Source organism: Carassius carassius, chromosome 46 (genome assembly GCF_963082965.1).
Source record: "Carassius carassius chromosome 46, fCarCar2.1, whole genome shotgun sequence".
Classification (NCBI taxonomy): domain Eukaryota; kingdom Metazoa; phylum Chordata; class Actinopteri; order Cypriniformes; family Cyprinidae; genus Carassius; species Carassius carassius.
Window position 1 is genome coordinate 17,063,319 of NC_081800.1, and position 25,791 is coordinate 17,089,109.

The window sequence follows — 25,791 nt, forward strand, 5'->3', positions numbered from 1 at the left end:
AAATGGTTTTTGAGGGCTTTCCTCAACATATTTAAGACAAAAGAAGATGCTTACACAACTGACAACCTCTTTAAATGGTAAACATGAGTATGTGCTGACACGAAGACAAGTACCTCCAGGAAAATCGAAGAGATCACCTCCCACCGAGGCCTGGCAAAGCATTGGAAGGGTTTAAATGGCATGGTGGTTGTACCTTTTGAAGATCTACTGAAGGCCCTACTGAAGCCTCAGCTGCACATTGTTGGGCAGTTGAATCATATTGCTGGTGCAAAAAAGCAAATCAGGGTTTATTAACCCAAGATTTGATTGGAGTGAAATCGTTTCCCCAAATTTTCATTCCAACTTCTCAAGTCCAGGGCAGTGAAACACCTTTTACGGGTGTGTGAATGTGCAGGTGCCACCTTGTATATCCAAACAAAGGCATGGCTTTGATCGACCACCTTAGAATACGCACATGGTGTGAGAATCGGTTAATCAGGAAGCAAGCTTTACGAGGGGTAAGTAGAAGTATACTTGTCATAGCCAGTAGTTAAATATGTTGCTATTGACCAATCATTTCCCAGCTATATCTATTTAATAGCTAGTGGACAGTATCAAATGTATGGTCAAGCCATTGATGTGGTTCGAGTAGCAGTGTCAAGTGGACTATGATTATACATGCATGATTCCTGATCAAAACATGCCACCATGCAAGTCATTTCTATGCATTGAACAAGCACATTTAATTATTTATTTACCAGGAACTCGATCTGAGTAAGTTCCCAACCCAGTATCGATGTGAAAGCCCATGTATAAAATGTATTTTTTCATAATGTATAACAAAGAGATGAGATGAAAGACATGGGCTGAGCTTTTTTCCCTACTTTTTGTGGGTCAAATAATGTGAGATATTCATCACAACAACTGAAAACCCTTGCATAATGTTCTGTTTTGTTTTTTGTTCTTTTTTTTTTCGCGGACACTCCACATGATTGAGTTAACATTGTTATTACTGTTTCTCCTACGGTTAAAATACAATGTCCCAGATTCCTCCTGGGATGAGCGGGAGGTTTCCGTGGGATTTCGGCAGTGTAGTGTTTGAAAGGGATGTCCATAGTAGAGGAATGCTGAACTCCACGCATGGGTGGTGCAAAAGGATCCATCTTATGAGCTTGCTTTGTACTGCTTTGTCCTTTGGCAGGTGGTCCCTATCAAAGATGTCTACCATAGGTCATTGTTTTATTTCTCCTTGTAAGTGCCTTTCGGCTGCAGTTGGAACAGTAAAATCTTGGTCACTGAGCTCAAATTTAATACAGTAAGCTCATAGGTTGGTTTGGTCATCTTTAAATCTGTTAAAAACCAAGCTGCTTTCCTGTTGCAACTGTGCATTTGTTGTCTGTAAACAACCTTGTTCCCCAAAGATTTCTGTATTTTTTTGTTTGCAAATGATTTTCTATACATTTGTTGGAATAGATAGTTTCAGTCTCGACTCAAGAGTTCGGTCTCCATCTTTCCTAACACTTGGATTCCTTGACATCTTTTTGGTTTTTGACTTTTTTGTCCTTGCTGTCAATCTCCTCCAGCTGCTCCTTCTCGGGTTTGGTCACGCTGTCGTAGGATGGCAGCGAGGCAGTAGAAGGTGTGCCCTCCTTCTTCTCCTGATTGGTCCCACCATTCTCCAGCCTGCTGCTTAGTAAGCGCTTTGTGATGAAGCCTTTCCGAATTAGATGAGCACGGTAAGCACGCTGGATGACCGAAGCAGACATGTGCTCCTGCTTCCGGCGCAAAGTGGTGGTGATGGGCTCAAAAGATACTTTGGAAGGATTGGCAGCAATGAATCGCTCCTCCATCTGTTCCCGCATCATGTCCAGGTCGCCGCTATCACCCAACACACGTTTGGTGAAGGCAAACAAGATGTCTAGGCAGTGAATACGGTCGCCGCTCACCATGGGCAGGTCCATGGCGATCAGCTCTATAGTGTTGGGCTTGGGAACGCGCAGCGGGTGCTCCAGAGTGTCAGCGAAGTCGCTCAGCTTGGCAAAGGTTACAAACTGGGAGGCAGTGGGGTCAAACTTTTCCCAGATTTCGTAGAAGGACTCAAAGTCATCCTCGCAAAGTGGATCAGCACTTTCCTCTGTAGCAACGCTGAAGTTCTCCAGAATGATGGCGATGTACATGTTCACCACAATAAGAAATGAGACAATGATGTACATGACGAAGAAGGAGATGCCCACCGAAGGGTTTCCGCAGTTACCTTTCACTGAGGTACCTGGATTCTCCTTATTCGGGTCACAATCCGGTGGGTAGTTGAGAATAGGAGCAAGAAGGCCATCCCACCCCGCTGAGGTGGTTATCATGAACAGGCAGATCATACTATTCCCAAATGTTTCAAAATTATACATGTCATCTATGCCAGCCTCTCGCTTCACATAGGCAAAGTTTGACATGCCAAAGATAGAAAAGATGAACATGACCAAGAACAGCAGAAGGCCAATATTGAACAGGGCTGGCAGTGACATCATCAGGGCAAACAGCAAGGTCCGAATGCCCTTTGCTCCTTTGATTAGACGCAAGATACGTCCAATTCGAGCCAGACGGATTACCCTGAACAAAGTTGGTGACACAAAGTACTTCTCAATCAGGTCAGCCAGGAACATACCTGTGGTTCGGGTGATTAAAATTAAGAAGCAGAAGATGACAAAATGAGCCAAACATATACCACTGTATTTCAAAACCTAACTGACAAACAAAATGGAAGTTAATTAAACATTGTTCACTTACCCACAATAGAGAGAATGACCACAACACAGTCAAAGATGTTCCAACCATTGGTGAAGTAATAATGACGCAGTGCAAACAGCTTCAGGACAAACTCAGTGGTGAAGGCCACAATGAAGATGAAGTTAACCCAGTATAGAATGTTTTCAGTCTCATCTGACTGATCATCTGTCTCAACCATCATGGTGACCATGTTCAAACAAATAAGGATCATGATGGAAATATCAAAGACCTGCTGTGTCACAAAGTCAAACACCATCCCCTGGAGCTTGTTCTAAAGAAGAGAAGAAATTAGCATAGATTTGAGATTAGGAAAGTCAGTTCAAGTAAGTTCAATAAGTGAAATATCATTCTTTTTATCAGTGATGTACCTGGGGTCTGGGTATGGGTTTCTGAGGTTTCTTTGAGCCAAGCTTTTTCATAGCATTGTAGTACTTCTTTTGCTCCTCTGTCATAAAGATATCCTGACCTCCAAAGTATAGTCATAAACGATATTTGGTTAACATCTACTCAACTGAAGTCCAAATGTACTATGAAAACCACTTGTTTAAATGCAAAAGAACAAATAATTTAACGTGAAGAGAAAAGGTGAAGACTTATCTTTTTCTTCTGCTGGTTGAAGTTATCAATGATGACACCAATGAAGAGGTTTAGTGTGAAGAAAGAGCCAAATATAATGAAGATGACAAAGTAGATGTACATGTATATGCTTTCCTCATATTTTGGCTGGAATTCCACCTAAAGGAGAGAAAGATAGTTTATACAGGTACTTTGACTCAGGTGGCAGAAAAGATTGCACAAACATCTCACCTTTCGTGAATCAATTGCTGCATACATGATGTCCATCCATCCTTTAAAGGTTGCCTATGCAGTATAAAGGGAAAGTTAATATCAGTGTTTAACACTAACATATTTCTTTAGCCAGAGTACCATTTAACTCACCACTTGAAGTAGAGCCAAGTAACCAGCACCCACATTGTCAAAGTTGATTTTGACGTTCTTCCAGCGCACCTCAGTGAAGTTCTGATTTATCAACTCATAGCACTCTGTTTTGTTGTTGACTATATCAATTTCGAAGTATGCCTTTTCCGTTTCATTGTAGCAGTAGTAATACTTTCCCGCAAACAGGTTAACGCCCATGATACTGAAAATCAGCCAAAAGATGAGGCAAACCAGCAAGACATTCATAATGGAAGGGATGGCACCCACCAAGGCATTGACTACCACCTAGAGCAGAGGAGGACAGACAAGGCAGTATAGTGTAAGGGACTAGAAATGGCCCAGCAAATCCCCAAACACAGAAACACATTCAAACACTCTCACATTTGTGGCTGCATATTTGCATGGCACAACAAAGAAAGAATAACACTATGAACACATTGCTCACACAGTAAAATATTAACAAATTATAAACTAAGCTTTGATTCATATTTCAGTCACATGGCCATCCAAGAAAATTGCTTTACAGCTTTATTGTCTTTAATTTTGTTTCAGTTTTATGTTAAAAATGTTTCCAAGGTTCCTGCTATAATTCTTCACTTGGCTTTTGCTACCTTTTTGTTGTTTAGCTATAGACGGCAGCCAGACAATTAAAAAATTTAGCCTTTAATAGCCTGATTGTAAATCGATTTCAACTGTAAAGGACCTTTCAAACCAAAAGAGTAATTTATAAGCCTCAGGAAGAAGGAAATCCCTCTGCACCTCACTCCCAATTTATGTCAATACAAGGACAGGAGAGGTGTCAGTGAATAAATGGGAAAACAATGAATATTATTTGAAAAAGTAACTCAGATATTTTGTTGTACTTTTGTAGTAATATGTTACTTTACTAGTTTCTTGAAAAGAGTAATCTGAGTTACTTGAAAAAATAGCAATGTTAAAAAGAATACTGTGTTTCAAAACTTCAGTGTGATTAGTTGAGATTAGTTCATGACTATTAATTCATAAGGAACTCATTCTGTCTCTTGAATATCATTAATATTCATGAGTGGAGCAATTAACTAAGGCGGATTTGTAAACTGATTGGTTATTTCTTGGCATAAATATAAATTAATTAGTGTAGTAATGGTGGAATTTAGAATTTTCTTTTTTTTTACTGGCCATGCTGTAAGCATAAATAACATCCCCCTATCCCCTCCTTGGGTGGCCTGTGACTTCTACATTGTGAATACTATTCCTTGCCTATACTAGTTTCAAGAAGAAAGAAAAGAGTTTCCTAAATAGGTGCTTCTTTATTCTGGTCCTGGATTATCCCAACACTGCATAATGTGGGTAGATGCAAAAATCCAAAATTACATACTGCTTTTGATGCAGAAAATATAGATCGTACTGTATTAACAGACGCAGGCATGTAGTAAGGATGCAGGCATGTAGTATGAATATTGAATACAATACATACAAGACATACTGCATGCACCATGTTTGCTCTGTTGTGCGGATTTTTTATACGTGACCTATAAGGTGTTGAGCAGTAAAGTGTCTATCAGATGCACAATTCAGAATATCTGTGAAAAACTGCAGGTCATTTGCCTAGTGTTTTATGAATACTGCGAATTGAGAAAAGTCATAAAGTCCTACTTGTCAAATGCACATTGCTGGGGTCTTCCAGGACTACAGTCATAAATAGTAACTCTCTGACTAAGCAGTATATTAATAAAAATGAATGCAACCCCTACCATACAAATATGCCACAGACTCACACAACAACTTCTACATCCCCAAAGCAGTTGCATCCTTAAAACTACAATCCACCACCCAACTACTTTAACATTGCATTGGCAAGCTTGAGTAAATTAAAACCTTTTTTTAAATACATGAACCCATCCTCCCCACAACCCATTTGCCTCCACATCCCTCCCCTCCCCCACTGTCCCAGTCAGGACATTGCCCATCAGTTATTAGCGATGAGCAGAGCGTGCCAGGAGACGCTTGTAACTGTGTTAGGCAGCCGAGCCGCAGCTCTCAGGCAGGCAGCTGAGCATGCAGATCTCTCACATACTGAAAAGTGGAGCCATATTCCCCCCTTGAACACACAGAGAAGCACAGAGGACGGCAGGATTCTCTCAGCAAGTGCAGGGGACCAGGCTGACTTTAGCGGATGTTTTTGAGTGCTGATTTACTTACTCAAAATGAGAAATACAGAAAAATACAGGACAAGTAATAATGACAGAATAAGTAAGAATTTGGAGTGCTGAAGATTGAAAGACCCCCCCAGGAAAAAGCACTTGTCAAGAGAATCACTGTCCATCTTTCAATAAAGACTACATGTTCAAATGTCACATAGACATAAAATATTTTTGTGAGAATCAACACAGATATCAAAGTGAGGGAAAATGGCTTTCAAAAGTGCATAATGTGCATTGGCAATTGAACAAGACATGCGTGTTACATGACATCTTTGTGCAATCTCAAGAACCGTTAAATCAATAAATAAATGGACAGAAGAGGCAGCAGTGGAGAGATGTCCACTGTTTAAAGCCGGCTGGTGTTCAATAAATGATTTGTGGTACAGAAAAACTAGGCTAATAATTGAATAAAGTAAATCAAACTCTAGTTAATCAAAAATACATAATTAATTACTATACTGGGTGTGTTGTATCTGGCCAGAGAATCGGCCAGAATAAAAAGTAAATTGCAGACATACCACAGCCTAAGCTGGTTATATCTCTCCACCTGTTGCATCTCCTTATCAAGTCATTTATTCATTTTTAACTCTAATTTAAAACTTAACAGCATATCAGTTGATGATCATTGAAATCAATTATTCACTAGGGTAAGAACTCATCGTTCTCTCTGTACTTTGACTTATATGATTCTACAGGTTACATAAAATTGATTTCACACACCCTCGTGAATCCAATAACAGGTACACAAACAGAACAAATCTAGGAAAACACAATTTTTTATTACCCAAAAATGACAGTCTAACTTAAGTACAATGCTAAATGTTTTAAGAAATAGAAAACAGACAGAAGACAATAAAATAATGACTAAATACTATGAAATAAAATTCCATAAAATAGTATAACAGGGCTCCAGATTAAAATAAAAATAACTAGCTACTCACTACTATTTAGGAGCCAAGAGACTTTGACTATGATAAAATAAATAAATAAATACAAACAAATGATACATTTAAATTGTTTAATTAATATAATAACATGTCCTGGGTCATTAACAGTCAGATTGAAATACTATTTGTGATTCAGCAAGGGATCTCATTGCCAGAACAATTCACTGCCTGAGAAAGTCTTATTTAAACAACTATCTCACAAGAACATTCATTTCTTGAAATAATTTTTAAACTCATTAAAAAGAACCAGTTCACAAATCAGATTTTCAAAGCAGAACAGACATGGCTGCCACTATATTCTTTGCCCATGCTCTAACAAGATTACAAATAACAAAACTGCATATGGATGCAATGGTGCCCTGACTATTGCCAATGGTGACTAGATTTTAAATTAGTGGTCATGGTTTTTTTGTTTTGTTTTTTTAAATTACATTTTCAACGATTTTAGTTGAAGTCTGGAGCTCTGTTAGTAGCTGTATACAGTCCATAAGGGCAGAAATAGCATCAAATACAGCATTAAATTTGATAACTGAGAAACTGTCATTTTTGGGTCCAGGCATACCTTTAGTCATAACAGCAGTGTGAGATCACAGATTTCTTTTCTCTGATTCCTTTACGCTTCACTCTGTTTGGATGTAAAATCTACACAAACTTCTCACTTCCATGGTCTTGCACATTTCCTAAGCTTCTGTGTGGACAATTTGCAAACCACTGACTAGTAACTATTATAAATGTCCAAACCAATCAAATCTAAAAGAAGCCATCCACTCCACATTGCTAAAGGCTTCAACTGGAAACCAGCTGGAAAATACAGAGAGATACAGAAACTTAGCAAATATCTCCCTCTCACACTCAGGGTTTCTCTTTTTAACAGTTCCATGTGCAGATCCTAGACAAGCAGAGAGGGGTGAGGTGAGCCTCCGGTGGCTTGGTTCCTCAACGCTGCTCTGGGCTTGGCAGCCTGGGGCCAAATGGGCTGAAGTGAACAGTGTGAAATGGAGGGAGGGAGGCTGGGAGAACGCTGCACGGTGCTGCAGATGAGGGGCAGGGAGGAGGTGAGGGGGGTTGAGAGGATACAGAAGCTCAGGGAAACCAGTCCAGAGAACTGAAAGTGACAACAACCAGGTGCAACTGTTCACAACCATCAAAGGTGTAAAGTACATATATTTGCCAAATTTAGGATGATGACTATGGATGACCTACATGTTTTCAAACATTCAGCACTGACAGGCGTTTGTTGTTAATAATGAAACTGTAACTTAGATGTTAAATGTCACTTACACCCATTTCTTTCACCTTGACCAATTGACTCTTTGCTAAGTCTTAAAACGTCTTAAAATGTCACTGATCAATTATACCTTAGCAATTATTGCAATATGATATTAAGCTTTGGCTCTTTTGTGATTAAAGTCAATGGCAGATATGCAAGTTTAGATATTTCTAAATGAAATTTTAAAGAAATTATACAACTGTTCAAAAGTTTGGGGTTGAGAAATGTTTTAATGTTTTTAAGAGAAGTCTCTTATTCTCACCAAGGCTGCATTTATCTAGATCAAATAAAGCAAAAATAGTAATATTGTGAAATATTATTACAATTTATATATTTCTTATTATAGTCAATGTTACAAACAGTGTAACTAAAAACTGTAACTGTAAAAACAGTGTAACTGTAACTAAAATTTCTGCAAATAACAGAAATTTTAATAATGTCTTTACAGTCACTTTTGATCAACCTGATCAATCCTTGAATAAAAATATGGATTTATTTAAAAATACTAATTATTATGTCATAATATTATTAACATATGATATTATTATAAGATGTGTTATTCCTCAAATGAACGTGTTCAACTTTAATTTGGACATCTTAATTTGTCACAAGGTAATTTAAAGTGATTATTATTAATTTGAATTCATTTACATATTGATTCATAGTAGTAGAAAACACAGTAACTAAATAGTTTACATTACTATAGGTGCAAATATGTTTACCTAAATTTATTTGAACTCTTTCTTTGATTCAAAGTCTTAATTGCCTAATTAAATTTCTTTAGATAGCTGATAGATAAAAGATACTTTTTACATTTTAAAAACACTCGCAGTGAATGAGTAACAGTAACCAAGGGGGTGGAGCTTAGCAAAGAGTCAAGTATATTAAATGTGCTCTGAGTCATCAGGGTAAGAGAATATCTAGTATTCCGTAGTACTGGTGAAGTGGGGACCTCAGTGGTAAAGTGTTCTGTGCTGCTGGTTGTTCTCTGAGAGCCAGGGTCAGTGTAACAGAGGGGAAATGGCAGGAAGGGGACTCTTCATTAAAGCAGAAATTGAGTCAGGCCAAATGAACAGCCAATTGCAGATCAAATGCTGTGTGAAATGAGAAGGGAATCGAATGGTGTTGCATTTGGTTTTGTAAATAATTAATCATGCTATTGTTTCCTCCAGGGCCAATTTGAAATATTATTTGTAATGAGGCAGCTTTGATACATCTGACAATTACTTAACTAGCAGTCAATCATACACCCGATTTCAGTTAAATCAGGGAACGTAGATGCATTTCACATCCTATTTTCCACAGTTATTTCAGCTGCATCATAACTGGATCATTAATGGGGTACAGAAGAGGTGTACATGAAAAGAGTGAGTCCTTTTCATTGTTGGCTGTCTTTAATAAAAAAAAAAATCGCCTGTTATGGTTTCGGTGGTCCTTGTTGTTCGTTTTATTTTTTCGATCAGTTCTAGCATGCTGTAACTGCTGAATGGGCATGCAGAGAGATCAGCTCTATAGCTTTGTATCTTACCCTCATCCCTTCAAAACGTGACAATGCTCTGAGGGGTCTCAGGGCCCTTAGTGTCCTGAGTGATTTAATGGGCCCTAGTTCGGAGTAGCCCAGCGCATTAGCTATAAGGCTGATTATAGACACCTACACAGAAACAGAGAAGCAAAAAAGGATCCATACTGTTAGACGGGAGAAAGCTCTTGAGGAAAGTGATGGCCTCTAGAGCTGCTGGAACGTTGGTTTACACACATACACAACAGTTTGGATGGGTATATACATATATAACACTGCATTTATACATGTATATATCCCCAAGAAGGAGAGAGAGAGAAAAAGACTCATGTTTAGTATTGGTTTTAGGAACAGACAGGGGTTTAGAGGCAGATGATAAACCCAGGATTTTGTGCTCTGTTAGTTTTAGGAGGTCACCAACCCTTTTGAGTTTCCTTACACCTGTGGAGAAACTTTTGGTTGAAAGAAAGAGACAGAGAAAGTGAAGCATAAGACTCTAACAATAGAAGACAAAGAAGTGCAAAACGCACGACCGATGAAGTACATTAGGGGGCCTTGGGGATGTGGGGGGGGGGGTTGAGAAGACAGAGGTGACCCCTGCAGATGCATCAAAAAAAAAAAAAAACATCCCAACATACTGCAAGAACCTTACCCTTGCCCTTCTAAAATTGGCTCTCCATGCTGCTCTTGGCTGACGCATTAAATCCCATTTAATTTAAGACAGACAAACTAATGGAACCTGTGACAAAGAATACAGGTAAACATGTACGCCAAATTGCAAATTACATTGATTTTACAGTTTAAAGAGCATCACATTGACACAGTAATGGGACAGCGGAGGGGGAGATCAGGGGCTCGCAGATAGTAAATGGAAATTAGACAGCACCGAAAGGACAAAAATCACTATGTGGGAACCCAAGCCCTGGTTACTTAAAATGCCATCCATTGTGGAAAAGTAAACACCCTCCATGCTATCTGGAAGGATAAAGTGTAAAGGGCAGAAAGGTCAGAAACATCTTAATGGCTCTCTAGAGAACCGTATTGATTATATTGTATGCGTCAAAGGTCTCGATGCAAAGGATTGGTGCAAACAAGATCATCAAAAAATAGTTCAGAAACAAAAATGCCAATAAACAGGCAGTGGCATTGGAATACCGGGCTTGAGCACCCCTATGAAAAGGTATACAAACAGACCTGCACACCTCAAACCAACCACTGACAGAGACTTGGTAAAAACACAGCAAAGTCCACAACACCGAAAGCTAACCAATTTACAGAGGGGATTCTATTAAAGGTGAAAGCTTTATTCTGAATGGCTATTATATTGCTTCACTGAAGAATCTATGCTAGCTGACATCCTAGGAACCACAAGCCAAGAATTAGTGGCGGTCTTCAAAAGGTATCTCTGCACAGAAAAATCCACTCTTGAATTCTCCTGAAAAATGTTATTGATTTGGTGGCATCAATTAAAATGAACTGCATTTTTGTTTCACATATTAAAAAAATAATAATAAAAAAACTGCCATTTTTTCCTCAAAATAGATTTCATGAGAGTTTTATAAAAATTCTGTAACTCTTCACAACATGAGTACTTCTTAGAAGATATTGTGTAATAAAGCTTTCTCCTTCATTTACAGATCATGTGATCTTTGGGGTAATTGTCACCTTTAGCCTCAGTCGGAACCCACAAGCGCCCCTTTATGGAGGGCCCCGGGGCCCCCTGAGCCGGCTGAGATGGCCCCGCAGTGTAAGCTTTCTTCATCTGCCAGCACTCTCGCTCTGCAAGGCAAGGTCAATGAGATGTGTGGCTGTGACCAAATGGATACAGAAAATAAAATAAAAAAGTCAACTGAAATTGAACAGTTTCAAAATAATCAAAAATGGCTGATGTTTTTTCACTTATACCATTATTTGGATAATTTGGTTATTATGTGATTTTCCCCAAATAAATTTAAGATAACAACATAATAACCATATTTAATCATAAATAAAGTATTATTTTATACAAATTTGGGAATGGATCATAACTTACACAATCCCTTTATACATATATATATATATATATATATATATATATATATATATATATATATATATATATATATATATATATATATAACTCAAAATATGAGCATAGTCAAATAATAAGCTGTATGGCTAATGACACAGATATAGTATGACAGACCATAGGAACTAATGGAACATATACAGTATATAAACATAAAGTACATGGGAACACAAACATACTAAATATGATGCCGGTCCTTTGTGAAAGCCCTCTGAGCATCACACCCATAAAAGCAAAAGCAAAGAACAGTGGAGGAACAGAGTACAGACTAGTCAGGAGGACAACTCACCATCTGCTGCATGTCCTCAACATCAACAAATCTCAGCACTACCTCACAGAAGGGAAGAGCAGGTGTGAGTGGGGGAGGGAGGAATTAACTTTTGATCCATCTTGGGATATGGAGTTCTTCCCAACTAGCACAAGTGTTAGTCCAGCACCCCAGGGAATAGTTATGAAGGACTATAGCTCCCATCAGCCTTGATTAGGACTGAGGAGTAGGGGTTGATGGACGAAGGGTGGGTATGGACTGTGGTCAGAGTACACTCACAAATTAGAATTTTTTTTTTTAAGCTGTGGGATGACTCCTCAGTCAGCTACTGGTCAGACTATGTGCTATGCTGCATTCCATTCAAAGGCAGATTTGGAATATTCCTGCATGATATCTTAATCTCTGAACAAAAATCATTCCATTGCCTGGCAATGAGATGATGTATAAATTAAGACATATGAAAGATACATTTATGCATTTGTTAGATGCATTTTTCAAAAGCAACTTGCATTCAAGAAAGACATTTTATCAGTTAATGTATTCCATGTAAATCTAACGTATGGATGACGTTGCTCATGTCATGCTCCATCATTTGATCCATAGGAAATCTATGGATTTAACCAAATATTAACCAAATTTTGGAGGATAAACTGATACTGTGCATGTAAAATTATGATTAGATAATTCATAAATGTTCATTATTTACCATGTTCTGTACTATCTGCAAACAAATTTTACCCTGATGTAAGAAATTTGACTTTATTTACACATTTAATTTCCATAAATTTAAAAATGTACAGTATCAAATTTTGTACATCTCCTTGTACACAACTATTCAAAAGTTTGGGGTCTTTATTCAATATTTTCGAAAGAAGTGTCTTATACTCACCTAGGCTACATTTATTTTATCAAAAATACAGTCAAACAGTAATATTGTGAAATATTATTAAAATGTAAATTTTAATTTACAATTTAAAAAAAAAAAAAAAATTTTTCAGCCATTACTAGGGTCTTCAGAAATCTTTCTGATATGCTGATTTGGTGCCCAAGAAACATTTCTCATTATCATCACTATTGAAAATGGTTGTGCTATTTATTATTTTTGTGGAAATCATAGTATTTTTTTCAGGATTCTTTGATCAATAGAAAATTCAAAAGAACAGAATTTATTTGAAATATAAATCTTTTATAACATTACAAATGTATTTACTGACAGACACTTTTAAATTTAAAGGGCATATAAAAAAAAATCTGACACCAGACATTTGAATGGTTTTTGCATGATGTTATACTCCAGCATCTCAGCAGGTTTCTGCATAAGATTCTAAGGTGGAAGTACAGTAGTAAAGTCAAGTTCTTTTTAACTTTTGCAAGCAGTAAAACACAGAGTTTCTGAGTTGGAATGGAATACAGCATCAGCTCTAAATGAGGAATCAGGCTTTGATTCCATTGTCATTATGTATACATTTCTTGTTATATGTGACCCAGGACCACAAAACCAGAAGGGTTTTGATATTAGTACATCATCTGGAATCTGAAAAAATAAGCTTTTAATTGATGTATGGTTTTTTATGAAAGGGCAATATTTGCAATCAAAATCTGCAATCTGAGGTTGCAAAAAAAATCTAAATATTGAGAAAATTGCCTTTGAAGTTGTCCAAATGAGTTCTTAGCAATGCATATTACTAATCAAAAATGACGTTTTAATATATTTACAGTAGGAAACTTTTGGAAGGGTTTGTACAAATTTTGTATACACTGTTGGTAAAACCTTTGATCACATTTAAGGAAATATAGTATAACATTAAAGAACATCAAATAGATGAATCTAAAAATATCCCACAGTGGCTCATTAAACAGTATTGGGTGTTCAAGTTCTGTTAAAATGTGGTTACTTCAGGAACGAGGTCAGAACACACATACAATCAATTCGTATCGTGACATGGTCACTGCAATTGTAATGTCCTCCACATATCATGAGAAAAGCACATCCACATGACATTCCTCTGAATCCCTTAGTTTGGAGTCCAAGTGTGAGCATTTTAGATACATCAACAACTTAACATATTTTCATAAAATAATTTGATTCATTATTAAAAACTAAACTAAAATTAGCATCAGTCGTTTGTTATAGAATATATAATATTCTGTGTTTATGGAATAACTGATTGCACTCATAACTATTAATGGACTCTAAAATGCATGTTACACTTGGTGAGTCTCCCACATTAAGGGCAGGGCAGAAAATGATACCAGTCAGAGGCCACACATATCATATTGTTGATATCATCAACATGTAATTGTAGAAATCATACACATGTGCAAGAATTAGAAACAAGGTTCATTTAGAATGAGATGTGCTTGAATATCTTAGATCAATAATCATTGTTATTGATAGACTGACTAGTTGTTTCCATTCCAACACTTAAACCATATAATGGAGAATATGGCCTTTGTCATTTTGCTAAACGAACTCACTATTAATCACATACAAAGGGGGAAGACAAGAAAATTACAATTATTTGCACAGTGCTGGTGATTTATCATTTATCATTATTCTTGATAGTAGATATTCAAGCATCTCAGGGTCACACAAAATCTAGCATTTTGCAAGGCTATGCACGGGTGATAGATCTTGAGATGATGTAATCTTATAAAAAAACATGATTTAGACATAATTAATATATTAAATAAGCATTTATATTTAAGATAAGCACAACATGTTTCCTTCAAGCTTCACCCCTGCATACCAACACACAGCTTTACTCTTCATTTGAAAGATCATATTTGACTCTTCTCTGCCCAAAACATTCACATCTTGTTGCAAAGTGATCCATCCTGTTTATGGCCCTGAAACATCTGCATAGAAACAGAATGGTGGGCAGATATTTGTCTTTTCTTCTCCTCCTCTACAACATTTTCCTTTTTAACTGACAGCTCAAAGAAACTAATTCACCGGTTTTCAGCTATTTTTAAATCATTACGCCCACAGACCGCTGGCTAAACTTCTGATGCATATGGGACACAAAAGTGGAAAGACGTCGAAGTCGTCATCAGATTGGTTGAATTCAACAGAATTTCTTTAACATTCCACCTGGAAACAAAGATGCCATGCCACCAAACCCTCTCACGAAAGAAGAAAGTCGTAGTGTTTACAACTGTGACTACAAATGCTTATCAGGGTCAACTAAACACTGGAGTTTCACAGGTATGTGAAATATTAGAGTTCATGGCATAGAATGTTTAAAATATGTCCGTGAGTTTTACACACCAATCTGTTATTGTGCTGACATTTTCACACCCTGAAATGTGATGCTGAATAAAACAAACTGTGATTGGTTGTTTGACATGTCTGTCAAACGGCCTCATGGGCGGGGCCTTAGCCAATGAAAGCTGCCATGGATTCCAGAGACTACTCGACGGCCATCTTGGTAACGCCTATTTGCAGCTAATTTCTATATAGATAAAAGATATACAGCTCCTATCTACTTGAATGGGAAAAGACAAATATCCAAAGCTGTTTGTCAAGACTTTTTGAATCAGCAAATAAAATCTGACAATTTTGTTTTATAAATTTAGCTTTGTTAGCTGAAATCATGTTAAGCAAATCAAGTATTTTCAGGCTGGTTCACTTCATGTTTGTTCTAGATTAATCTAACACTATCAAAAAGGCAGTTGGATCTTTTAACTGAAAGGCGGGACTTTCTGTTGCCATGTTGAGCATCAGAGAATTTATTGTTCTGGTCTGGCTACTGACACTTCTACTGTTTTTGTCCTAGCCCAGGATAATTCAACTGCTCTCCTGTGCAAAAATGCTTGAATTACAATTATCATAGAATTTTACAGACGTGTTTCAAATCTATTGACTGATATGAGAACCATACAGCTCATCAATCACAGTCTTCATTTACCTCTACTAGCAGGAAACAAAGGCCTTGATGCCTCACTGGCCCAAAATCTTGCTCCCCAGAGCTTCATATTCGAAAGGAAATATGTTCTGATTCAGGTTTTGATACCATTTAACACTAGTCAGATATTGCTTTTGGCAGGATGGAACCCATTAACAAAATGTGTACGTCAAGGGCATTTATAAAAACTGACAACAAACATAGCACAAATGAATTAGTAGACTTACGTCAACAATGAAGAAGTCCAGCCAGCACCAGGCGTTGGTGAAGTACTTGACAAAACCGTAGGCCACCCACTTCAATAACATCTCCAATATGAAGATGTAGGTAAAAACCTTGTCAGCATACTCCAGAATGATACGGATTGTCTTTCTCTGTTCAATGTACACATCCTCAAAAGCCTGCAGCAGATTACATATGGTTGCATCAACACAACAAGTACTATCCGCTGCTGACAATACCTTTTTCAGTGGATTTCATTTCAATGAAAAAAACTAAAGAAGAGTATGCTGTGATAATTCAGTTTAAATGTTAATTATAAAAATAATAATATAAAAAAAAATTAATAATAATAATAGTGGTATTATTAGTAGTAATATTATTGCACAACAATATCTGGGAAAACAACTGAACAGAAAACTACTTTTGGTGCAATACTTAAGTTACAAACATAGTCAAAAACAGAGTTTCAAAAAGCAATTGTATAAGGCAAGATCCCTGATTCTGTTACATTCCTTTTTTTGAAACATTAGCAGTGCTAAAGACAGACACATTTCCAGTGACAGAAATGGATCCAATTGGATGAATAGTCCAGTCCATTAATCACATCACCCAGCAGTGCAGCTCTGGCGCCAGGTCTCTACAATGAGACAATAGCCGCATTTCCACTGTTGGGCCAGTGCGAGCCAGGGCTTAAAACGGGCCGGGCAGTGCTAATAGCCTCGGGCCAGTAGCACCGAGGCCAGAATAGCGCAGGGTTTCCACAGTCGGTCCTGAAGCTCCGGTTCGCTTCACTAAATCCCGCCCTTTACACGCCTCTCACGAACAACGTCACGAAACCTCATCATTTTACCAACAAAGAGAAGTTATCAAAAAACTAAGAAATAAGTCACTGGAACTAGCGCGATCACAAAACGAACACGATAAAAGGGGCCGTTTGTTTGCATGCTTTGTTAAATATTCAAATTCAAAAGCATCATTGTTTTACTATAGAATAAGTGATACATTGATCATAATGAATTAATTTATCAGGATTCAAAATTAATCACACAAAAATAAATTTATTTCTATTTTATTTATTCATTTTTAACACTTATGAAAATAGCCTCCTTATTCAGTCGTGTCTGTTTCTGTTTATTTGTAGCCGCAGTAGCCTATATACGTCACATTTAGAATGAATGATAATATCTCTATTTTTATAAAAGCTCCCGAACAAAAAAATCTTATTATATTTTTATGATCGACTACGTGGAGCTAAACTCTTGTATAAGTTACTAAATAAATATACGATTGTGATAGAGAATAAGAAGCTGATGTTTGATTTCTTTAAACGGTCACATTTACAGTACAATGTTTACTGTGGTAATGTTAATGCCTAGTGTGCACAGTGTGCACATCGCTTATAAATATTTCTGCCTTTTATGGTGATTAGAATCCACATCGGATCACGTTATTTCAAACACTCGCTGCTGACTGAAAGTGAGTCTTGAGCTCAACTTATTTTCAAAAGTCTTTAATGCTGGTTTTATAGCTGTTATCTTTATGAAATGATCCACGGCGCTGACGCTCTCCAGATGCGGAGAAACTCCGCCTTTGTTCATAACCCCTCCTCTAGCCCCAGCTGGCCCGCTTTGGCCCAAGGTTTTAGTTGGGCCAAAAAACCCTGGCCGTTGGCCCCGAGAAAGCCCTGAAGAGGCACGATCAAGCCCCTGAAGTGACAGTGGAAACACAACTGGCACGCACTAGCACACCCGCTTTTAGCTCGACAGTGGAAACGAGGCTAATGCCTGCTCGAACCTCACATTATATATACCTCTCATGAACATTAATGCAATGGTCAGGCAGAATTCAAAACATAATGAAAATAAGTTGCCACCACTGTACTATTTATGTATTTATTCATTTATTTATTTTAAAAAAACAAGCATATTTTAATATTAAAACTAGGGGTGTGACCAGGGCCTAAAACTAACTTTTATCCAGACATACCCATGGCTGGTGACTTAAGGAAATTTACCGGCCAGAATTTTTTTTTACTAGCTACAAAAAAAACATATCTACAATGCAGCAGCCTGAAGTTTTCAAACCTGGATGCGACAAATTGGCCGGTTCTTGGACTATAAATAGTAATAGAATGGTGAATAAGTTTACTTTTGGGGACTTGTCATGCCACGCCGCTCATCACCACATCCTGTGTAGACAATATCTCTGATTGTAATGGCTTCTATTGTCTTTCTCAGCAGTTCATGTTCACTTAAGAACAAACTACTTTACTAGGACACTCACCGAGACGGGCATCTTTGACATAATTTTGTGTGAATTTGTCCGTTCAAGCACAGGAAGGAACTAGAGATTCTTGTGGCTATCAGGCTGGGGCTTCAGATGTTTAAACGTCCCTCATAGCGCATGAATAACACGTGTCCTTTAGTGTGTTCTACCTCTTGAATATTTACATCACAAAGGCTTCCATTTTTGTGATGAAGCAACACTGACCCGTCAACTGTACAGAGTGTTGTTCAAATTTGTACACATTTATATTCTTGCAACATTAAGTAGAATTAATTAGAATAGAATAGAATTAAGTAAAATGTTAAATTAAGGTAAATGAAGCAGGCATGAGATCAGCAAGAGACAAAAAAGAAGGAAAATCTGACTACGCCCCAAGCCGCGCCCACAATTCATACCCCCAGCACTAATAATTAAAAATATTTATTTTAGCACATTAAAAGATATATCTTATATTGTAAAAATGGTAACACAGAGGTTGGAAAATACGGCAATCCATATTTATATGGAAAAATCACATCCCTGATGAAGGTATAATGTTACCGTTCATCTGGCGAGTGACACAGTTTCATGTACTCGCCAAAGTCGATTTTTACTCGCATTTGATGCTGGGCAAGTGTTAATTTTAGGCCCTGATGTAACGGTTCAGATTGCTCACGCTTCAGTTCGGTTCATGGTTTTAGGGTCATGGTTCGGTATATACAGTAAGCTACAGTAAATCAATATGCAATATTTAAGTAGCTTTTTTCCTGCTCAAATAGTTAAATGTAGAACACAGTACTTGTGTACGTCCATAGAAGAAATATGTTTGTGTACATTCTCACCAATGCTCCACTACTGAGGAGGATCATAAAGATGATGAGGGTTTCAAACCAGTTGTGCTCCACAATGAGATAGCAGGTTTTCCGTAGGAACCACCAGTTCTTACCCCAGCCCTCCGTGATGGGTACATCACAACACTTGTAGCGGGCAATACAACCTGCAAAATGGTACACATTATACTTCCGTTCTCACAATCCATTACAGTTTCTATATAAAAAAAAATAATCTGCAAAGAAAAATAAATTTATGAGCCATTTCACCTTCAGTCCAGCAAGCTTCAGGGTCAACATATTCCTCTACTGCCTCCACCACCACTGCTTCCTCTACTTCTGGTTTAATATCTATAGTGCTGCCTTCTGAAGAGCTGATGTCATCCAACTAATTCAGAAGTGAGAGGTCACAAGTGTCATTCCTTGATGTTAAAAAAAATTTAAATAGCAAAGCAAAAACAATGTTGAATCCAAAAATTGTGACTGCACTATTAAACCACAAACTCAGGATGCTCAAACAATAAACAATAAATAGCGTGAGTTTGGGACTGGAGTCACTAGACTATTTGTTTGCCAGACCAATGGCAGACAAGAAAAGCTGTTTGTAAACCAGTCTGAACCTCATCACTATTTTTGCAATTCTGTTTTGCTTTGCTATAACACACTAGAGCTGTAAGAATGGAATGACAAGCATCTGTATTCATGTTTCACAATACAGCGCTCTAAATGGCCTACAAACGTCTGAACTTCATTTTGAAACAATATACTGCAGTTAACTTCATATATATCAACATCATGGTCAAAAATGTGCAAATACTTCAGTTTAATATCACTGAGTATTTACTCCTAAGGCCAAATCAATAACCACAGGGAATTACATTTCACCCACTAGCAACTAGGTCAAAGCCTAAAAGCATCACACAGCATCAGCTCTTTTGCATACTCACTTCTTTGCTGCCCTCAGCTTCAGACTCGCTGCTGAAATCTTCTGTGTTGAGATTTTCAAAGTCTGACTCGCCCACGGCGATGGGCACGCAAATGGTCAGGTTGGGGTTGTGGATGAAGGACATGTGGTCATCATCAATCATGTACTTGCCCACACTACTGCCAATACCACTGGTGGTTCCATTGCCATTTTTCTGATAGTCCAGGTCACGACTGATGTCTACGCCTGTGTGATTGGCAATACAGTTCAGCTTCTGGTCGTACATGTCATCTAGCGGCTTGGCCTCATCTGTGACCTTCCTCCTGAGGATGATGTTGACCAGTTCTCGAACTTTGACTTTTACCCAGGCAATTCCCTTCTTAATGCGAATAACTGAAATCTGCAGGTTGTTCATCTCACCATCATCATCAGAAGCTGCCAAGTTGTCTGCACTGAATGAGCTCAGCAGCAAGGCAAGGAACAGATTCAAGACCTGAACAGTGTGAGAGAAAAGTAATATAAACTCAAATTAAAATCAGTTCAAAACCTAATCAGCTGCCTTTGGATACATTTTATGCAACATTTACATAAGAATACAGACACATCATTTTAAAAAAAATAAATAAATAAAGTCATCATTTATTCACCTTCATGTGTTCCCAAACCCAAAAGACCTCAAATTAAGAAGTTCATTTTAGTTCATTAAGTTCACGAGCTGAGGGGTTTAATTTGGTTTTGTGTGGGTTTTTTTTGTTGTTGTTGTTTTTTTGTATGTTTAAGCCGTGATTCCCATTCACATCCATTATAAGACTGACAGACAGCAGTTGTTTGAGTTCAAAATCATTGTTTGTGTTCTACTGAAGAAACACCCGTCATGGGTGAACTATCCCTTCAACATGACTTCATTCATATGGATTAATATAACCCAGCTTTATAACCTTTTTGGATCTTTTAAGTTTTGGTTACCTGGACTTTTAATAGGGGGATAGATACCTCTAAGGTTTCAATAGAAATTATGTTGTCTTATGGGGTTTGATACATGAAGGTTAGTAATTAATCAAAAAATTTTGGGTGACTTCTCTGGATTAACTATCCTTTTAATATATTGAAATGTATATATATTTCTTTAAGTGTTTTGATTTGATTTATAATGTAGGTCTCACCAGATACTGACTGGTTTTCGGACCCCCCCAGACCCCCCAATACAGTAAAGCTGCACATTTTAGAATGGCCTTTTATTTTGGCCAGCCTAAGGCACACCTGTGCAATAATCATGCTGTCTAATCAGCATCTTGATATGCCACACCTGTGACGATTATCTCGGCAAAGGAGAAGTGCTCACTAACACAGATTTAGACAGATTTGTGAACAATATTTGAGAGAAATCGGCCTTTTGTGTACATAAAAAAGTCTTAGATCTTTGAGTTCAGCTCATGAAAAATGGGGGCAAAAACAAAAGTGTTGCTATTATAATTTTGTTCAGTGTATATAAAATGGTTTGTATACAAATCTTGTCAATTTATCACAATTTCAGTACAACTCAGTTCAGATTTCATGACATTTTCTGCATCTAAAGGACACTTACCACCAAGTTCCCTATGACCATGACCATCATGAAGACGATCAGACACATTCCCTGTCCAGCCACCTCCATACAGTCCCACATGGTCTCAATCCACTCTCCACATAACACCCGGAACACGATTAAGAATGAGTGAAAGAAGTCATTCATGTGCCAGCGGGGCAGCACACAATCAGCATTGATCTTGCACACACAGTCCTTGTAGCTCTTCCCAAACAACTGCATGCCCACCACAGCAAAGATGAAGACGATGATGGCTAACACCAGGGTCAGGTTCCCTAAAGCTCCCACTGAGTTACCGATGATCTTTATCAGCATGTTTAGGGTGGGCCATGACTTAGCCAGTTTAAAAACTCTCAGCTGTTAAAAGGGAGCACAAATATAATTAAAACATGAATATTCTCTACCATGAACATTCAACATTATTCTTTGAAAGCGTGCTATTGAAAACAAATTTCACTGAATTAGCAGAAATTAATCAAATGATGAAAAAATAATGTAAATGTCATAAATGACATACTGTATATGCAGACATACAGTGCAGTTGACAACACAAAGAGCATGGCACTCAAAATTTGTTTAAATAAGTATTAAAGTTGCAGAAGAAACAGTCGAGCTACAGAGAAGGACAGCAGCTTGTGAGTGTTTTGCCTTGTTTTCTCATCAGACTAGTGTGTGATCGTCATTGCTAGGAAAGTTTTTGGTTTAAATTGTGTGTGTCTTACCCTGGTTAATACGTGCTGAAAGTGGCGCTTGGTTTTGCGTTTGCCTAGGTTTTTTGCCTATTTTTTGCCTATTTTGCCTATCGAAACCAGGACTGCCTGGTTTCGATCTGCTAAATAGTGAGGCGTGGCCAGCTGACTTCAATCACAGGTAATCAGGCTAATACAAAAGCGCTAAGTTTCACCGCGGCAGCGGTCGCGGCAGCCCTCGTGTGATCCCTCCTCGTGTGAAGACGGACGAGTGTAAAGACAATCGACTCTACCTGCGCGACTCCACCGAGCAAGGACACCAACAGGGCACTTGAGTATTGCTTTTCTCCTCTTTCGTTACTTTTTGTATACCTTGTTCTCAAATATCTTACACTTGTAGTCACTATGTGCTTTCAGATCTCTACTATCACTACTAACACTCGGAGAGCACGCTATGGACGTCGCAGGAAGGCCTGTCTGACAAACCTACGGCCTGTCCCTCTGACCTCTACTACTACGCTCTCTATTCCAGTTGGTCTCTGGAACTGCCAGTCTGCAGTTAACAAAGCAGACTTCATTTCTTCTCTTGCTACTCATTCCGGTCTCAACCTCATGCCACTGACAGAGACTTGGATCAAACCTGAAGATACTGCCACCCCTGCAGCCCTCTCCACTAATTTCACTTGTTCCCACACTCCTCGTACCACTGGGAGGGGTGGAGGGACAGGTCTCCTTATATCAAAAGAATGGAAATTTGATCTTCAGCCATCACCTACAGGTACTGGTTCATTTGAATCACATGCCATTACTGTAACCCACCCTGTTAAAATCCACTTGGTCATTTATCGTCCCCCAGGTCAATTGGGAAACTTCTTGGAGGAGTTGGATGTGCTGCTATCAAACTTTCCTGAAGATGGTACTCCTCTGGTACTGCTTGGTGACTTCAACGTCCACCTAGATAAACCCCAAAAAACTCTGACTTCAAAACTCTGCTCGCCTCATTTGATCTCAAGCTAGTGTCTACTACAGCGACTCACAAATCAGGCAACCAACTGGACCTCATCTACAGGCGCTGTTGTTCTGTGGACAATTCTTCAGTTGCTCCACTGCACACCTCAGACCACTTCCTCATTACTGCTAACCTAGCACTTACTCCTGAAGTGCCTCACACTCCAACGCAGGTCACCTTTCGACGGAACCTACGCTCACTCTCTCCATCTCGCCTATCTTCTGTGGTTTCATCCTCGCTTCCTGCACTCTCTCAATTCTCTGCTCTGGACACGAACAGCGCTACGGACACTCTTTGCTCCACTTTAACATCTTGCTTGGACAACTTTTGCCCACTGTTGTCTAGACCAGCACGCACTGCCCCATCTGCCCCCTGGCTGTCTGAGGTTCTCCGTGAACATCGCTTTAAACTCAGGGCTGCAGAGAGGAAATGGCAGAAATCAAGAAACTCTACAGACCTCAGTGTGTATCAGTCTCTCCTCTCTTCCTTCTCTGCAAATGTCTTCACGGCTAAAACATCCTACTACCACAACAAAATTAACAGCTGTTGTGATGCTCGGACACTCTTCAAGACTTTCTCTTCTCTTCTTAATCCGCCGCCACCACCTCCTCCATCGACTGTCGTTACAGCGGAAGACTTTGCAGTTTTCTTCACAAATAAGACAAGATCCATCAGCGGCCAATTCTCCACACCGCAGACTGAGTACAACTTCACAATGACCGACGCACACTCTTTCTCCTCCTTCTCCCCACTCTCAGAGATGGACGTCTCCGAACTTCTCCTGTCCAATCATCCTACTACTTGTCCACTTGATCCGATCCCCACTCACCTCCTTCAAGCGATCTCTTCTTCAGTCATACCTTCGCTTACTCACGTTATCAACTCCTCTCTTCACTCTGGAACATTTCCCTCAGCATTCAAGCAGGCTCGGGTAAGCCCACTGCTCAAGAAACCATCTCTAAATCCAGCGCTTCTTGAAAACTACAGACCGGTATCCCTTCTTCCATTCATTGCAAAGACACTTGAGCGAGCTGTGTTCAACCAGTTTTCTATGTTCCTTGTACAGAACAACCTCCTGGACAGCATCCAATCTGGCTTCAAAAGTGGCCACTCAACTGAGACTGCTCTGCTCTCGGTTACTGAAGCCCTGCGACTAGCAAGAGCAGCTTCAAAATCCTCGGTACTCATCTTACTGGACCTTTCTGCTGCTTTTGACACTGTTAAACACCAGATTCTCCTGTCCACCCTCAGAAAGATGGGCATCTCTGGAACAGCACTCCTGTGGGTTAAGTCCTACCTCTCTGACAGATCCTTCAGTGTGTCTTGGAGGGGTGATGTTTCAAAGTCACACCACCTTGCTACTGGGGTTCCTCAAGGCTCAGTACTTGGACCACTTCTCTTCTCAATCTACATGACATCATTAGGATCTGTCATTCAGAAGCATGGCTTTTCTTATCACTGCTACGCTGATGACACCCAACTCTACCTCTCATTCCAACCAGATGACCCGACGGTAGCTGCTCGCATTTCAGCCTGTCTGAGTGATATCTCTAGCTGGATGAATGACCATCACCTTCAGCTTAACCTTACGAAGACAGAACTCCTGGTGATTCCAGCTAACCCATTACTTCATCACAACTTCTCTATACAGCTGGGCTCATCAACCATTACTCCTTCGAGGACAGCTAGAAACCTAGGAGTTGTGATGGATCATTAGTTAAGCTTCACAGACCACATTGCTACAACTACCCGGTCCTGCAGGTTTGCCTTATACAACATTAGGAAGATTAGACCCTTCCTGTCAGAGCAAGCAACCCAACTTCTTGTCCAAACTCTTGTTCTCTCCAGACTGGACTATTGTAATGCTCTCCTGGCGGGCTTTCCTGCATGTACTGTCAAGCCTCTGCAATTGATCCAGAATGCAGCAGCGAGGGTTGTCTTCAATGAGCCAAAAAAAGCTCACGTTACTCCGCTCCTCATCAGGTTACACTGGCTAACAGTAGCTGCTCGCATCAAATTCAAGGTACTGATGCTAGCCTACAAGACGACCACTGGCACGGCACCAACTTACCTAAACTCATTGGTTAAATCTTATGTGCCCTCCAGAAGTTTGCGCTCTGCAAATGATCGACGCCTTGTGGTACCATCCCAAAGAAGTTCAAAATCACTCTCACGGACCTTTTCCTGGACTGTGCCCAGCTGGTGGAATGACCTCCCAATCTCAATTCGTACAGCTGAGTCTTTACTCATTTTCAAGAAACAGCTAAAGACTCATCGTTTTCGCCTGCACTTAACCAACTAACACTAGCACTTTTCCTTTTCTTGCCTTTTAATAATAATAAAAAAAAAAAACCTACCTATGCGTTCTATACTAGACTAACTGAGACTTGTCATGGCACTTGTA

General features: G+C 38.9%; 1 protein-coding gene across 5 annotated transcripts in view; it reads right to left on the minus strand.

The window, feature by feature from the left end:
- Nucleotides 1-923: 923 nt before the first annotated feature.
- LOC132129356 (sodium channel protein type 8 subunit alpha-like) overlaps nt 924-25,791 on the minus strand; it is a 54,521-nt gene continuing 29,653 nt past the window's right edge. For all 5 annotated transcript variants that reach the window (XM_059540915.1, XM_059540916.1, XM_059540918.1 and 2 more), the window contains exons 16-27: nt 21,690-22,046; nt 20,127-20,597; nt 19,450-19,567; nt 19,192-19,346; nt 16,090-16,263; nt 9,628-9,750; nt 3,700-3,984; nt 3,568-3,621; nt 3,358-3,495; nt 3,129-3,233; nt 2,761-3,031; nt 924-2,638 (exon numbers count right to left, since the gene is read on the minus strand). In XM_059540915.1, coding sequence (XP_059396898.1) covers nt 1,494-2,638; nt 2,761-3,031; nt 3,129-3,233; nt 3,358-3,495; nt 3,568-3,621; nt 3,700-3,984; nt 9,628-9,750; nt 16,090-16,263; nt 19,192-19,346; nt 19,450-19,567; nt 20,127-20,597; nt 21,690-22,046 — 3,396 coding nt within the window. In that variant the 3' untranslated portion in view covers nt 924-1,493. The remainder of the gene's footprint in view (nt 2,639-2,760; nt 3,032-3,128; nt 3,234-3,357; nt 3,496-3,567; nt 3,622-3,699; nt 3,985-9,627; nt 9,751-16,089; nt 16,264-19,191; nt 19,347-19,449; nt 19,568-20,126; nt 20,598-21,689; nt 22,047-25,791) is intronic.